This window comes from Panthera pardus, unplaced genomic scaffold (genome assembly GCF_024362965.1).
Source record: "Panthera pardus isolate Hobbes unplaced genomic scaffold, ASM2436296v1 HiC_scaffold_21, whole genome shotgun sequence".
In the NCBI taxonomy this organism is placed as follows: Eukaryota; Metazoa; Chordata; class Mammalia; order Carnivora; family Felidae; genus Panthera; species Panthera pardus.
Genome location: NW_026526777.1, coordinates 48,431,160 through 48,447,067, shown reverse-complemented (window position 1 = coordinate 48,447,067; position 15,908 = coordinate 48,431,160). Strand labels below are relative to the sequence as shown.

The window sequence follows — 15,908 nt, the reverse complement described above, 5'->3', positions numbered from 1 at the left end:
GAAACAAAAGGGTTTTCGAAGTATTTTCCAGGCTTTGATAGTATTGGTTATAAATAACTTTCATTATTTTAGCAGATTTATGAAAGCAAATGTATATAAAATGTATAGTATATACTAACACCTGTAAGTATATCTAGAATCAATAGAAGAAAACATTTTTTTTTAATCTATGCTGCATGCTTAAGAAAGGAGCCACCACATTTAGATTTAGAAAGGATTTAGAAAGCTATATTACAGGAAGAAATTATATTGTTCTAGGTATCAATGATTGTGTGAATAAAAGCATATGTAATATATACAATTTATAATGGAATCCAACAGGAACAGATTATACCATTCTCTCGGCCCGGTGACACGAGTGGCACGAAATGGCTATCGAAGCCACATGAAGGCCAGCAGGTACAATCCCCCTGCATCCAGGGGTCACAGAACTCCCCTCTGGTGGTGGTGATTGGCTTAATGGGTGTAATCTCACAATATCTCTGTTCTTTCTCAGCTAATTGGTTTATCAACTAAAAAAATACCCAAGAAAACTTTCTTTCCGAGATTTAATCTAGAGAGAAATTTGGACTTCTCTTTCCGATCCACTGAGCTAGGTGCAAAATAATTCCAAGTTGGTAGCCTTGTAACCATACAGGTCTTTCTAATGCTGCTAGTTATTGGATGAGCAATATAAAAATCCACTTATTATTCAAAGGCTACTTACTGTCATAGCATTTACTTTGCTAATAAGTCTCCATTCATTTTATCTTTGTTAAGAATTTTTTAGATAAACTGCAGGTCCAGAATTTAGACAAGTCTATTTCAGTAAATATTTGTTCGTTTTGACTTCCGTTTGTTCAGTGGTTTATGTAGTTTTACCAGGTCTCTTTCTGCACCATATTAGCTGCGGAAAGAAATGAGAATGTTAGATTGATTGGGGGCTGGAGGCTAATGGTAACGGGTAATCAGCCACCTCATACTACAACAGAATAGCCAACTTCAAAAGTGAACTTTATATCAATTTGGTGTCTAATCTCTCTGTGTATACCTCCCTGAATATAAACAGCTCTTACATGAAATTTCTAGTGGTCTCTAGGTTTTTAAGTCACTTTGAAGACACCTAAATAATCATAAAGGGATAAACTGGCAAACTGCACAGTTTTTGTCTGTGTTGTAGGAATTCTGCAGATCATGTCAGATCACCAGAGAATGACAGATTAAGTTATTCTTGTTTTAAATATAGGACCTTAAGTCCGTTGGGGAAAGATATTTAAATGTTTGATTATTTTGTGATGGTTTTCTTAAGATATATGAAAAGGAAATCTTGAGTTTTGTAGTTATCCCTTCCTTAGAGAGCTGTTAGGCTATAAGGCTATAACCAAACACTTACACATTGACAGCATTTAAATGTCATTAAAATTTATCATAGTATGCCAGTTTTTTAAATATGTTGTTTTTGCCTGTATTACTTCTCTCATCTACTTTAGAATTAATTTAAGCATGGGTTTTCTTTTCCCTTTCCTCCTTTTTTTTGAGTTTCTGCTATTTTTATTTAGAGTTTTGTATGCTTAAATACTTTTAACAAAAAGAATCCTCATCTTTCCTACCAAGACTTAAAATTTCTAATGGGAAAAAAGTTTACAGCAGTGATGCAATGTAGCACGTAAGAAGAAAAAAGTCTTGGGGGTGCCTGTGTGGCTCTGACTCGTGGTTTCTGTTCAGGTCATGATCTCAAAGTTCATGAGTTCAAGCCCTGTATCGGGCTTTGCACTGACAGTGCAGATCCTGCTTGGGATTCTCTCTCCCTCTGCCCCTCCTCTGCTCGCTCGCTCTCGCTCTCTCTCTCTCTCTCTCTCAAAATAAATAAACATTATAAAAAAAGAAGAAAAAGTCTTAAATCCATAATTTAATCTTCACTAAAGTGAATTGCTCTATTCTTTCTAAATTATGCTTGCTCAAATATGTCATAAAGTGTGTTTTTAACCATCTGCTGACTTTAATAACTTCCTGATTAAACTTTTGTGACAGTTTATAAATTTCATATCAGTAAACCTTTATAATTGTCAGTGTCTTCTTGTTCTGAATACAGTAACAAAGTTTTACCATTAAGAGCAGTTACATTTCATTTAAGTACCTGTTTCGTAACTGCTGTACCCAAAAGCTCTTACATGTTCTTTTCTTCATTCCATTGTTACAGTTCTGCAGAATCAGAAGATTTGGCAGTACATTTATATCCAGGAGCTGTTACTATTCAAGGTGTTCTCAGAAGAAAAACTTTGTTAAAAGAAGGCAAAAAGCCCACAGTAAGATCTTATCTTATATTTTAACACACCTCTAAAAATATGCAAATGTTTTTAGGGCCCAAATGTATAGGGCCCTAAAAAATATGAAGACAATTGAAATAAAACCAAATACATGGTTCAACTGAAACAATTTGAAATACACATTTGCCTCACTGTGTTTCTTAATTTAGACTTCAGTTAAATCATTCATTTAGGGTGTTTACATCAAGGAGCTCCTGTTCCCTCAGTCCCCTAATGTAGTTCTTACACAAAACCATTTCACAGAGAAACTTGAAAGTATATGCTGTTATGAAGTATTTTAGTAATAAGTTTAGGAAAAGAACAGAGAATAACAACCCTAAAAAATGGAATTCAACTAATTTTGTTTTGTCAGTCCTAACTTGTTTATTTAAATCTTCTGTAATGCAGTTTTGTTTTCCTTCATGAAATGAAACCCAGGTATTAAATGTCCTTCAAACCATAGTTATATTTTTTAAAAAAATGATAACAGTGGCACAAAGCCTTTGTACGTAACCTAGAAGCTTCTTCTTCCCCAACAGCAGCAAGTAGTTGGACTACTAAAGAAAGAGAATTTTTTTTTTCTCAAATAATGGTATAATTTATCTAGTTTGGAATTAAAACTTCAACGTGTATCCAGACGTAACACTTTTGAAGCTACAAAGGCTTCTTAAAACATAAAAATGGTTTGCATCTAAGCAATCTGATTTTGCTGCCTGTGTTACAGTAAACCTCAGGCACATATAGTTAGGAAGCTACACTAGGCCAGCTCACAAACTAGGAGTAGTGTGTCGGGTGAGACGTTACTACACAATTGTGCACCAGATGCTGGAAATAGATCAGCAAACAAGATGAGGCCAAGTGCCTGCCTTGTGGGGATGACATTCCAATGAGGACAAATAGAAAGTAAGCCCTTGAAATAAGGTGATGGGATGGCAGATGAGAGGGTGAGGAGAGGTATCGGCGCAGCGAGGCTTCCACGCTGTCATGGGAATGAAGAAGGCGGGTTAGCCGTGTGAGGATCTCCAGCTCAGGAGGCAAGAAGACCCACGTGGCTGAGGCACGGAAGGTGGAGGAGGCGAAGTCAGAACAGTTAGCGTTGCTTGATGGATGTGTTTGATGCGGTGTGTGAGAGAACGTGGAAGTGAAGGTGGCGTCTGGGTTTGGGGCTGAGCTCGATGAATGTTGAGGACGTTTATTGAAATGGGGAAAGTTTTTTCCAAGAGGGGCTGGTCAGTCTTGGCTGAGTTCACTTTATGCATTTAAGTGGAGATGTCAGTTTGGCTGTAAAGAATACAGTTCAAAAGTTCAGCAGAGAGGTGGTGGCCAGAGATAGAGATTTGGGACTTGTTAGCATACAGATGGTATTTGAAGTATGAGACCGGATGAGACAGATTATCTATGAAGAAAACAGGGCAGGGATAGAACTCTGTAGCATGTAAAGGTCTGCTGTAAGAAAAGCAGAGAGAACGAAGGAACTGTTAATCAGAGAAGCATAGCAGTTAAAAGTATTTCAAGAAAGGAGTGGCCAGCTGTGTCGGATGTTGCTAAGAGGTTGTGACAAGAACAGAGGCTTTGGGGGCGCCTTGGTGGTTCGGTCAGTTAAGCATCTGACTCTTGGTTTCGGCTCAGGTCACAATCTCACGGCTTTGTGTGTTCGAGCCCCACATAGGGCTCTGTGCTGGCGGCGCAGAGCCTCCTTGGGATTCTCTGTCCCTCTCTTGCTGCCCCTCCCCCACTTATGCTGTCTCTGTCTCTCTCAAAATAAATAAATAAACTTAAAAATCTTAAAAAGAAGAAAAAAAGAACAGAAGCTTTGATAAAATGTCAGCGATCAGTAACCTTGACCGCAGCAGCCTAACTGAAAGTAAGTTGAAGAGAAAATGGGCAAGATGGAAGTGGAGTCAGGAATTAGAGACACCTTGCAAGAAGTTACAGGAGCAGAGAAATTGGCTGCTATCTGGTGGGGCAGGGAGTGGGGCAGTGGAGGGATTTTCAAAGATGAGAATGCTGTTAAGCCTCATTTGTATAATGATGGTAGAGGGGGAGAAATCAAAAAACAGTGGAGGGGGAGTAAATTACAAAAGCAGGTTTCTTGAGGAAGTGAGAGTAGGAAGCTAGGGTGTGAAAAGAGAGTGGAGTTTCTCCTTTGATAGAAGCAGCATTAACTATTCTGTTGTAGCGAGAAGAAAGGCTAAGTATGTGGGTCTACAAACAGGTGGTTAGATGGCATTGGCCTGGGAAGATGAGGTAGTCCTCACTAGACTTCAGCTCTTTTCCTCCCAGAAGTGTGCGATGCTGTCATGAGAGGGTGGAGTACTACAGTTTTTAAGAGAAGGAATGAAATCGTTGTCTCCAGAGAAAGAATATAATGACTTGATGGGGTAAAAGTGAAGTGCTATTGATTTCTATTTGAGATTGCTGGTTATAATTTTATCAGTTGGCACAATTATGTGATTTCTCCAGCAATATTCGGTTATTGTAATGTGCCAAGTAATCAGATGGTTAGATTTAAATAGGGCTAGGACTATATCGGGACAGAGGGATGGTGAGATGCCAGTGTTGGAAGGGAACGGATATAGTGCTAGACCGTGTGGTCCTGGCTAAATATGGAGAGGGGGGAAAGGAGGATACGGGATGGGGAGGCAGTGGCAAGGCTAGATAATGAGCCTGGGTGCCTCAGTTATAAGCATCCGACTTCGGCTCAGGTCATGATCTGATGGTTCATGAGTTCAAGCCCTCGTCAGGCTCACTGCTGTCAGGCTGTCAGCCTGGGGCCCGCTTTGGATCTCTGTTCCTCTCTGCCCTTCCCCACTTGCATTCTCTCTCTCTCTCTCTCTCTCTCTCTCTCTCTCTCTCTCTCACTCAATAAGTAAATAAATAAGAAAGTAGCAGTAGAGTGTGTTCCATGAAAGTGACGGGAATGTTGGAGATAACGATTTGAGAAGTGATTCGACTCTAGGATTAGGCTAAGGTGGCTGGAGTGCAGTGGAGCTCTTGGTCATCAGCACTAAGAAAGTGAAGAAACTGAGAAACTGGTGGTAGTGTATTCATGTGTTTGTCTTTCCAGGTAGCATCATGGACAAAGTATTGGGCAGCTTTGTGTGGGACACAGCTTTTTTACTATGCTGCCAAATCTCTAAAAGCTACAGAAAGAAAACATGTAAGTATTCCTCCTCTAAACTGTTAGCAGAGTTGTGCCTCCTCTCCATGGTTGTAAAGAAAGTAGTCCTAATGGAATGCGGCAAGTTGGTTTTTTTCCACATTCTAATCCAGAAGTTCTTCCATCTATTTCTTGTGTGAGTGGTGTGGTAGAATGATTTTACTTAGGGACACCATTCCAAAGAAAGTCTTGGAATAACTTCCATATTTAGAAGTTTCTTTTTTTGAGTGCAATTTTTCCATTGAAAGATCAAAAGTGCACATTACCAATATCTATCTTGGAATCAAAACCTTCCCACGCCTGGGTTTCTTGTTCAGAAAATAGTTGACAGTTATTGCTTTGGAGGCTCAGTTCATAACACGTAAAATGTGAAAAATTGAGACCATCATCTAATGTTCTTTCCACCTCGATTTCTAATGGAGTGATTTTTCCCAACAGTAAAGAGGAACAATGGTTACTATGCTCACTGAAGTCCACTTTCTTGTGCTGCATGTTACTTAGAAGCCTCTCAGTGCTCTTTTCTCAAAATGTAAAGTCGTGCTGTAAATCTTTTCTGCATGCTGTTTTGTTTTTATATGCTAGTGATACAGTCTTTGTAAGGAAGAAATTTTCCATGTTGCATTAATAAAATCCCCTTGAGAAGAATTTTATTTCTAAGTCATGTATTTTGTGGGAAAATTAAGTGGTTTACCATACTGAGGAAAGGTAAGCTACTAAAAAAAAAAAAAAATCAAGTCCTTTTACTACATATAAATTACCCAATGACATTGCGTAATTCAGAGAAGCTCTTCTTTATTCTTACGGTTTCGGTTTTTTGCAATTAAACCAGAGGTGTAGAAGAGTACATTTTTTGGTGTAAATGAATGTTGTGAGTGCATCATCACCTCCTTTCCTGTCAGCCAGACCTACACCTGTCAGTGCCCTGCTCTGCCTTCGGGTTTAAGGATATATGTTTCCTTAAACAGTACATTGCTTCATTTTTTAACTATGCCTGAATGAAATCATGAATTCTGAAGTTCTGGCTTTTTTGCCCACTATTATCTTACAGTTATTGACATATAGTCCTCACATTGAAGTAAAGGACTATTTTTTGTATTTCTGGTCAAAGTGACTAATGCTCATTCACCCACCAGAGTTACACAGACTCGTTCCACCAGAACATTTTGCAGAGTAATTGCTTCTAATTAATACCGCTGTCCTCAAAGGGAGGAAAAAAGGTTGCTGTAGCTAAATGAAGTCCTTTATCTTCAGATATAGTTAACTCTTCACATAGCCACTGTGAGATGCTTGCCTCAGTTTCACTTAGTTGATGATTATAAAGTAGCTGTCCAAAATTAAATGGGTTTTTTTTCTCTAACTTTAATTAGAAAGAAGCCTAATAAAATTAGCATAGTGGCCTGTAAGGAAATCAAATTGAGTGCCTAGGAAAAGGACTATATTTCTAATCTCTTGATTAAAGCTATTAAGATTAAAAAAGGAATTATAAGAACAACATAGAGGATATAGAGACAGGGTCATGTTTATTTTAGAGTATCAATTTTAGAAGAGATGTGGCACAGGACTAAAAGCAATGAAGGAAAAACTTTGTAAAATCATTTTCAAGCAAAATTAAAATATGAATTGGAAGAAAATATTGGCTATATATAAGCAATAGATAAAGGATTAAAATCTGTTCTATAAGCACAGCACCACCTATGTAGTATTCTTGCCAAAAACGTAACCTGAATCTAATCATGAAGAAACAATCAAATCCAGATTGTGAGACATTTTACAAGACAACTGGCTTGGTAGTTGGAGAATTTGGTAGATGGAGGGGGGCGGGGGGACAAGAGGACTGTTACAGGTTAAAAGAGACTGAAGAGTCTGAGAGATAAATGCAGTTGTGTATTTTTGTTGGATCCTGGAAGTGATTTTTTTTTTTTGAACTACAAAGATCTTAATTGGGACAATTGAAGAAATTTAAATATGAACTTTAAAAACGACGTGTCTGTTAAATTTCTTAGATACTTACGTTGTGGTTATATGGAAATACATTCGTAGAGTATACATGCTGAAATATTTAGGACTCAATATGATGTCTGTAGGTCAAAGAGATCAAGCAAATGCACAAAATGTAGATATGTGGGTAACCACTGACATTCTTTCAACTTCTCTGTAGTTTCAGCCTTTCAAAATTAAAAGCTAGAGGGGAAAAAAATCACTAATGAAAATAACGCCTGTTCATATGTCTATAAATGCTGAAGGAAGAAATCTGGAAGCCTACAAACCTATATTTTATTACTCTCTATACATCTTTTTTCCTATGAGGAACAGTATAAGCTTGGCAGGATAGAATAACTGGGGAGAGAGAAGAGGACTCGTATGTCTATATTTTTGGATGTTTTAAAATAACATTCACTGTAAAAATATTTTAATGGAAGTTTATTCATTGTAAGAAAAAGTTTTTGCAGGTATGTTTGAACCTATCTCTGTATGGTGCAGAAAGAGTAAATATTGTTCAGTTAGTTCATTTTTAAAAACCAAGACTGCACCTGAAAAGAAATCTGTAACAAAACTTAAGACCTTCTACAACTTAGAATAAAGGAGGAAAGAAAAAGGGAAAGAAGAGATAAATAGAAGATGAAATATAAGTGGCTAATAAACATGAAAGGATGATCGACCTCATTAGCTATCAAAAATGTAGATTAAAAAGATGCCCTTTTTTACTTTTAGGCAAAAAGTTTAAAGATTGATAATACAGCATTGGGCATGGTGTAGGGAAACACAGACTGTTACTTGCAGAAATTTAAATTGGTATTGTTTTTGTGGTGGGCAGTCCTAGTCAATGTTTAACTTAATGATAACCAGCGATTCCTTATCTGATAATCTGGCCTGTGGACATCCTTGAACAAGTGCACAAAGATACCTGTAGAAGCATATTCCTGTAGTGTTTATAATAGCAGAAATCTATAAACACTCAAAATACTTATCAATAAGGAATTACTGACAAGTGAAAACCACAAGTCAGAGTATACATACGCCCCTGTTTGTACAGATGACCTTTGAACAGCTAGGTTAGGAGCAGCTACCCTGGCTCCCTCCCACTCCCGTGCAGTTGAAAATCCAGCTTCCCAAAAACTTAGCTACCAGTAGCCTACTGTTGATCAAAAGCTTTACCAATAACATGAAGAGTTTATTGACATATTTTGTATATTGTATGTGTTATATGATGTTTTCTTACAATAAAGGAAGCTGGGGGAAATGTTAATAAAACCATAAGAAAAAAATACACTTACTGTATTTATCCAAGAACTGCATATAAGTGGACCTGCGCAGTTCAAACCCGTGTTGCTCAAGGGTCAAGAGTCAACTGTATATGAAAACCAACAGTATCAAAAAAAGTCTTTGGTGGGGCACCTGGGTGGCTCAGTCGGTTAAGCATCTGACTTCAGCTTGGGTCGTGATCTTACCGTTGGTGAGTTCGAGTGCCACGTGGGGCTCTGTGCTGACAGCTCAGAGCCTGGAACCTGCTTCAGATTCTAGGTCACCCTCTCTCTTTGCTCCTCCCACACTCCCTTTCTCCCTCTCTCTCTCTCTCTCTCTCTCTCTGTCTCTTTCTCTCTCAAAAATAAATAAACATTAAAAAAATAATAATAAAAGTCTTTGGTGTAAATGCATAGACAAGGGTCCAGAGGGCTCCACCCTGAACAGTGATGAATTTTGGGGAGTGGGATGAGATTCAGCTGGTGGTCAAGGGGCATTTTTACTCCCTATGCTTTGGCCCTCTATACAAAGAGACTTACATTGCTTGAGTTACTTTTTTTTTTTTAAGGTTAGGAAAAGAACATTGGAAAATCATGCTGTTTGCTTTGACATAAATTATAAGCTGTCAAATCAGCAGTTCTGGAGTATTGCCCGTTTCATTTTTGATAGTATTAAAACTTTGTAATTAGCTTTCATTTTTGTAGTGCCCATGTCGTTACAAGTAATGTGCTGTGTTCATACTTTTTCCCATTACTTTAAAATTGTGAAACGTGAAAGGTGTGTGGTGTACATGTACACTTTAAGGAGTAATAAAATGAATGCCTTTATAACTCTACACCCAGCATAAGAAACAGTCTTAGTGAAACCATCTATATCTTCCCAGAGAGCATCTTCTTCCTTCCATCCAGCCTGTCACTATCCTGAATTTACATTCATTACTGCTTTTTTTTTTTTTACTTTACAGATTTCCTTAACACATTATTTTTTAACTGTACCTGAATAGATTCACATATATAGGCTGAAGCACTACCTTTTTTGCTTAATACTATATTGTTGAGATTGATCACTGTTGATGCATATAACTGTCACTTTTTTCTTTCCACAATTGAATAGTCTTCCATTTTATGAATCTTACATAATGTATTCATCATTCTACTGTAGATAGATATTTGCATAGTTGCCAGTTTTTTGCTGTATCTAGCAGTGCCCCTGTGAATATTTTTGTGTGTATGTTCTCTAGGAATGCAGATGTTCAACTTTACAAGAAAATGCCAAATAGATTTACACACTCACCGGTAGCATAGTGAGGTTGAGCCTCCTCATTGTTAACACAATACTTGTCAGGCTTTTAAATTCTGGCTAATCTAGTAAATATGAAATGGCACATCATGATTTTAATTTATATACCCCTGATTGCTTAATGAGTTTGAAATTGTTTTCATGTTTATTGGTCATTCATGTGTCTTGTGCAGAATATCTGGGTAAATATTTTGCCTATTGGGTGATACGTTTTCTAACGAATTGGTGAAAGTTCTTTATATATTCTAGACACTGATCGATTAGTAGTCATGTGTTGCAAGTATCTTCTTCCAGTTTCTAATTTGACTTGTTTTTTCAAACTTTCTTTGGGACGACTTTTACTGAAGAGTTCTTAATTTTAAAGTGATAAAATTTATCTTTCCCTTTATGGCTAGTACTTTCTGAGTCATGTTTTCAAAATTCTTCTCTAACCTGAGATCATTAAGATATTCTGTATTTTCTACTAATGGATTTAGTTTTGCATTGCGCTTTAAAATCATTGATCTACCTGGAATCAGAGATGTGTGTGTGTGTGTGTGTGTGTGTGTGTGTAGGTGTGTGTACGCATGAGGGAGGGAGAGGGGGGCGAGAGAGGTGTGATAAGAAATAAGCATTCATCTTCATGTTTTTTCTGCATGGATAACCAATTTTCCTGGCATTTTTTATTGAACGATTCATTCTTCACCAGTCTGCAGAGCCCACTCTTGTCATACGAATTTGCATCTCTGTGCCCATCTCTATGCTCTCTTCAACTTTCATTGCCCTGTCCATCCCTGTCCCGGTAGCCCATGGTCTCAAATACTGTAGCTTTATGAGTCTCGATGTTTATCAGGGCAGGTCCTACCTAATTGTTCTCAGGAGTATATTGGCTATTTCTGCTCCTTTGCCCTTGCATATAAATTTTAGAATCAGCTTATCAAGTTCCATGTAAAACCCTATTGAAAAATTTTTTTAATGTTCTTTATTTATTTTTGAGAGAGAGAGAGACACACAGAGTGTGAGCGGGGGAAGGGCAGAGAGAGAGGGAGACGACACAGAATCTGAAGCAGGCTCCAGGCTCCCCAGCTGACAGCGCAGAGCCCGACACGGGGCTCAAACCCAGGAACCGTGAGATCATGACCTGAGCCGAAGTCGATGCTTAACCAGCGGAGCCACCCAGGCACCCCAAACCCTATTGAAATTTTTATTGAAATGACACTGAATCTATAGATCAATTTAGGGAGAATCAAATAGGGAGATCTATACAAATCACACCTTTTTCTTCATCTCATGGTATTTCTTCATTGATTTATGGCTTCTTGAATACCTTTGAACTGTTACACTTTCCCGTATGCCTTGTTACATGTATTGCTCTCTTATAAATGACTATTATATTTCTAGTGTATAGAATTACATTTGACTTTCATACTGATCTTTTCCAAGCATCCTTGCTAATCAAACTTATTAATTTGGTATGTTTGAGTGGATTTTCTGTGTCAATATTATCACCTGTGAGTAATGGCAGTTTTATTTCTTCCTTACTTTTACACCTTTTATTTCCTTTTTATTGTCATATTAAGCTAAGTCTTCAAATTCTGTGTTGAGTGGATGTAGCAATGGTGGGCATCCTTGTCTTGATACCGATTTTGAAATGTTTTTAGAATTTTACCCTTGAATGTGTGTATTACAGGGTTTTGATTTGGGAATTTTTTTTTTCTTTCCTACTTTGTTTTGGTTTGGGTTTTATGTAGGTTTTGTTTGTTTGCTTGGTGGATACTCTTCATTGAATTAGAAACTGCTCTTCTATTCCTAGTCTATCACAGACTTGCATTATATTTTACCAGATGGTTTTATTTTGCATCAGCTGAGTTGAGAGTATTTTTTCTTTTTAATCTGTTAATATGGTGATTTGCTTTAATAATTTTTCTATAAATTAAAAAAAATTTTTTTCTAAAGTTGAACTAATCTTACTTTCTTGAAATAAATCCAACTTAGTTGCATTAGTTGATTTCTAACATTAAATCAACCTCACATTCCTCGGAGAAATCCAGTTTGTCATATATATCAGCTTTTTATACACCAGTACTTAATATTTTTTCATTTATGTTTATGAATGAGATTAACCTAATTTTCTGTTCCTTTATAACAGCCCCTTTTTCATTACATTTATTTCATGTTATGTATAACTTTAAAAACAAGAATAGAAAAGTAACAAACGTGCCAAGAATACCTTTTTTTTGAGAAATACAAGTAAGAATATACTATTAAGAATTGTCTGATAGCATTGCTGACTTAGTAAATCATCAGGTTTAAGAGAACAACCCATATTACATTGTACACGTTAAACTTCCACAGTGTTGTATGTTAATTACATCTCAGTAAAGCTGAGTGAGAAAAGATAACACCTTGATTAAAATGCAGGTATGTTTCCTATAAGCAAGGAGTGAGGGGCAACATAGTAAGGAACAGAAAAAAACAACATAGATGAATTTACCAAACCCAGCAAAAGATCATGCTTTTAGGTAATTGAGACTCAGACAGTTACACTTTGATAAAGAGTTGAAGCTATGAAGGATCTGGAAAGTAGGAGACTACCTAAAAGAGGGCATGCTTAAATGGAGTTTAGTTGTAAGTAAAAGGCTGTGAGCAGACTTGACCAACATGGAGTCACAAATCTCACCTCTCAGTGGGAGAAACTGAAAATATGCTCATTCTTAAGGTTTGTTTAGGATGAGCCATAAATTTTGTGTTTCTAGTAATTATCTTTTTATCTCTCAGTTCAAATCAACATCGAATAAGAACGTATCTGTGGTAGGATGGATGGTGATGATGGCTGATGACCCAGAACACCCAGATCTCTTCTTGCTGACTGACTCTGAGAAAGGTGAATCATTAGAATAACTAGGGTTTAAGGTACTGCGCATACATAACTTTCAGCTGGCCAAAACCTAGTTTAAGTGGAATACTTGACCAGGAACGTGTTTGTATAGTTTTATGTCTTGGAAATATTTCTGTCACATAATGTGTAGTAATGATGCCAATATTTTTAGATATCAGTATCTATTATAAGCATATTTTCTTTGCTACATGGTCATAAACTTGAAATTAAAAGCCCAAGTAATCCCTAGAGAGCTAAGAACCAGGGAGGGAGGGAGGGAGGGAAGGAGGGAGTTGGAGAATCTATAGGCCATGATTTGCCATATGTGCAGCACCCCTTTATTTGTACCCTGAAATTATTATTCTTAAGTTCTAAATGTGACAGAGGTTGTCCTCTAAATGATTTTTATTCCATTATTTTTAATTAAATTAATTGGTTGACTCCTATCACTTTCAAAATATGATTTATAATACTTTGCTTGCAATGTAGAGAGAGACTTAAAAATGAAATTATTGGCTGTTGACTATAGGAGTTTTTCAAGTGGATCTGAGAAGTTAGACAGTGGGCCGATTAGAATCCGATCCTACCTCCTGACCCTGTGTGCATCTCTAAGTGGAGACCACAGGCAGCCATTAGAAACAGATCCTTACATGATTGCTGCTCTTCCTTCCTAACAACTGCCAGCTCTTGATGAGCACCTCAAAGGAAGCTAGACAGGAAATTCTTTCATATCTGCCCAGAATCTTACACTGCAGCAACTCACCACTGAAATTATACTTCTTGACTGTACAGTTATATTTTGATGTCTGTTTATTCAGAATGTATTTTACATCAACAGATACTCTGCTTTTAGGATATTATAGCATTTTAAGTGAAAAGTGAAGCAAATATGTTAGATACAGAAAAAAATCATAGTAGCAAAATGTCTCATTTGAGATTCAATAGATTGATTTATAGAGTAAGGACTCTCTACTCAGTATTCTAAATTCAAAGTCCCTGCCCTACTCCCCAAATCCCAAAGACATTATTCATAAAATTACATTTTAAGATCATTTTCATTGGGTTTACTTAACAAATTCTTTATTTTCTTTCAGTTCCCTTAGTGTAGCTTGATAGAACTATTTCCAAGTTGCCGAGGTTTTTGTGACATCTGAACTAATGGCCTTCTGTTAGGGAGGAGAAAGTAGGTAAACGGCAGCTGTGACCAGCTTAACTGTAGATGTGCCTTCTATTCAGATTGATCTAACGTCTGCATCTAAATTCAGCAAGTAAAACAGTATTATTGAACATTAAACATTTGGTGGAGAAAAACTGTTATTTCTGAAAGTGAAAAAGTCCTTTGAGTGTTCAAGTCTCAAAGGAAAGCTCTATCATGACTAAATAAAGGTCAGGCTCTTGGACCATCGAATGCAATTATAAAGGAAAGAGTAGAATTCAGTACGAATTGGGAAATAAAAAGAACTTAGGTCCATGAAAAAACAGAATAAAGCTCAACTTAGGGCAGGCTTCAGTACATGAATCCTTTCTTTTTTCAGTTTATTACCTTAATATATACGATTATATAAGATATATTTATTATGTGTCAGTCTTGAATTAGCATAAGTTCTAAATACACACAAAATGGATGAATTTCTAATTTTCTAAAAGAGGAAAACATGGTTTTTCAGATTTTCCCAGCAAGCCCTCAGTAGACCTGGCAATCTGTAATAATTTTGGCAACTGTAACCAAAAACTAAGAGCATAGTTGATATTGATGTTAGGTAATTAATCCCTAATGACAGTAGATACTTGATGTTTAAGTGTCAAACATGTTAAAGTATTTTGCCTGTAAAAACTTAATATTAACATATTCTTCACTCTCCGCCACACACACAAATCTAGAGGAGCCAAACAATTCTTTTATTTAGGTACACTTTAAAGAGCATTTAAGGAGACAAAAGTACTTCTCTGCCGATTCATAAACAGCAAAATGGTGGCTTTTGGAATTAACGATAGCATGTGAATGTAGCACTGAGAACTCTTCTTTTTATTTATATCAGAAGATCAGGTGTTCGAGGCACAGAATTCTGAAACTGAGAATTCTAGTCATGTTTTAGTTTGCTCTCTGGTATCTGCCTGAATTATTATATGTCATAGTCCTTAAAATTTTGTTATTGTCCCCTTGTTTTTGGTAATTTTAGGAAATTCATACAAGTTTCAAGCTGGCAACAGAATGAACGCGATGCTGTGGTTTAAGCACTTGAGTGCAGCCTGCCAGAGCAACAGACAGCAGGTGAGCCGCTCGCCTCCATCCTCATGGTGGGCCCGAACATGGGCCTGTATTTAACCAGTTCCAGGGAAGTAAGGAGACCAGTTTTAGGAATGAAGAGGGAAAACAGTATTGTTTTTATTCTTTTTCTTGTTGTCAGTGGTCAGCAAGGTATGAAGTCCACATTTTAGTGAGGAGATAGTCAATAAAAAGTGAACAAAGAGGGGTGCCTGGGTGGCTCAGTTACGCGTCCGACTCTTGATTTCGGCTCAGGGCAGGATCTCCCAATTCGTGAGATCAAACCGAGGTTGGGCTCCATGCTGACAATGCAGAGCCTGTTTGGGATTTTCGCTCTTCTTTCTGCCTTTTTCTCTCTCTTCTCTCTCTACTCTCTCTCAAAATAAATAAAAATTTTTAAATGTACCAAAAAATGAACAAATAAAATTTGAACTGCTGAAAACTGTATATAGAACTATACAAACTATATAAAAAATAGTTATGTGATATGGAAAGATGAGAGTAGACACCACTTTATTTTTTTTATTAACCCCTAAAATTATTCATTTGATTTTTTTTCCTTTAAATCCAAGTTAGTTAACATATAGTGTAATAATGACTCAGGAATAGAATTTAGTGATTCATCACTTACATATAACACCCAGTGCTCATCCCAACAAGTACCCTCCTTAATACCCATCACCCATGTAGCCCATCCCCCCACCCAACACCCTGCCAGCAAACCCCCTTTGTTCTCTGTATTTCAGAGTTTCTTATGGTTTGTCTCCCTCTCGGTTTTTGTCTTATTTTTGCTTCCCT

At 37.0% G+C, this 15,908-nt stretch overlaps 1 protein-coding gene across 10 annotated transcripts in view; it reads left to right on the top strand.

The window, feature by feature from the left end:
* RALGPS2 (Ral GEF with PH domain and SH3 binding motif 2) overlaps window positions 1-15,908 on the top strand; it is a 197,033-nt gene that overhangs the window by 140,893 nt on the left and 40,232 nt on the right. For 7 of the 10 annotated variants that reach the window (XM_053909227.1, XM_019426194.2, XM_019426200.2 and 4 more), the window contains 5 exons: window positions 322-399; window positions 2,180-2,285; window positions 5,353-5,445; window positions 12,745-12,850; window positions 15,025-15,116. In XM_053909227.1, coding sequence (XP_053765202.1) covers window positions 322-399; window positions 2,180-2,285; window positions 5,353-5,445; window positions 12,745-12,850; window positions 15,025-15,116 — 475 coding nt within the window. The remainder of the gene's footprint in view (window positions 1-321; window positions 400-2,179; window positions 2,286-5,352; window positions 5,446-12,744; window positions 12,851-15,024; window positions 15,117-15,908) is intronic. The other 3 variants (XM_053909228.1, XM_019426220.2, XM_019426255.2) reach the window with 1 other exon arrangement.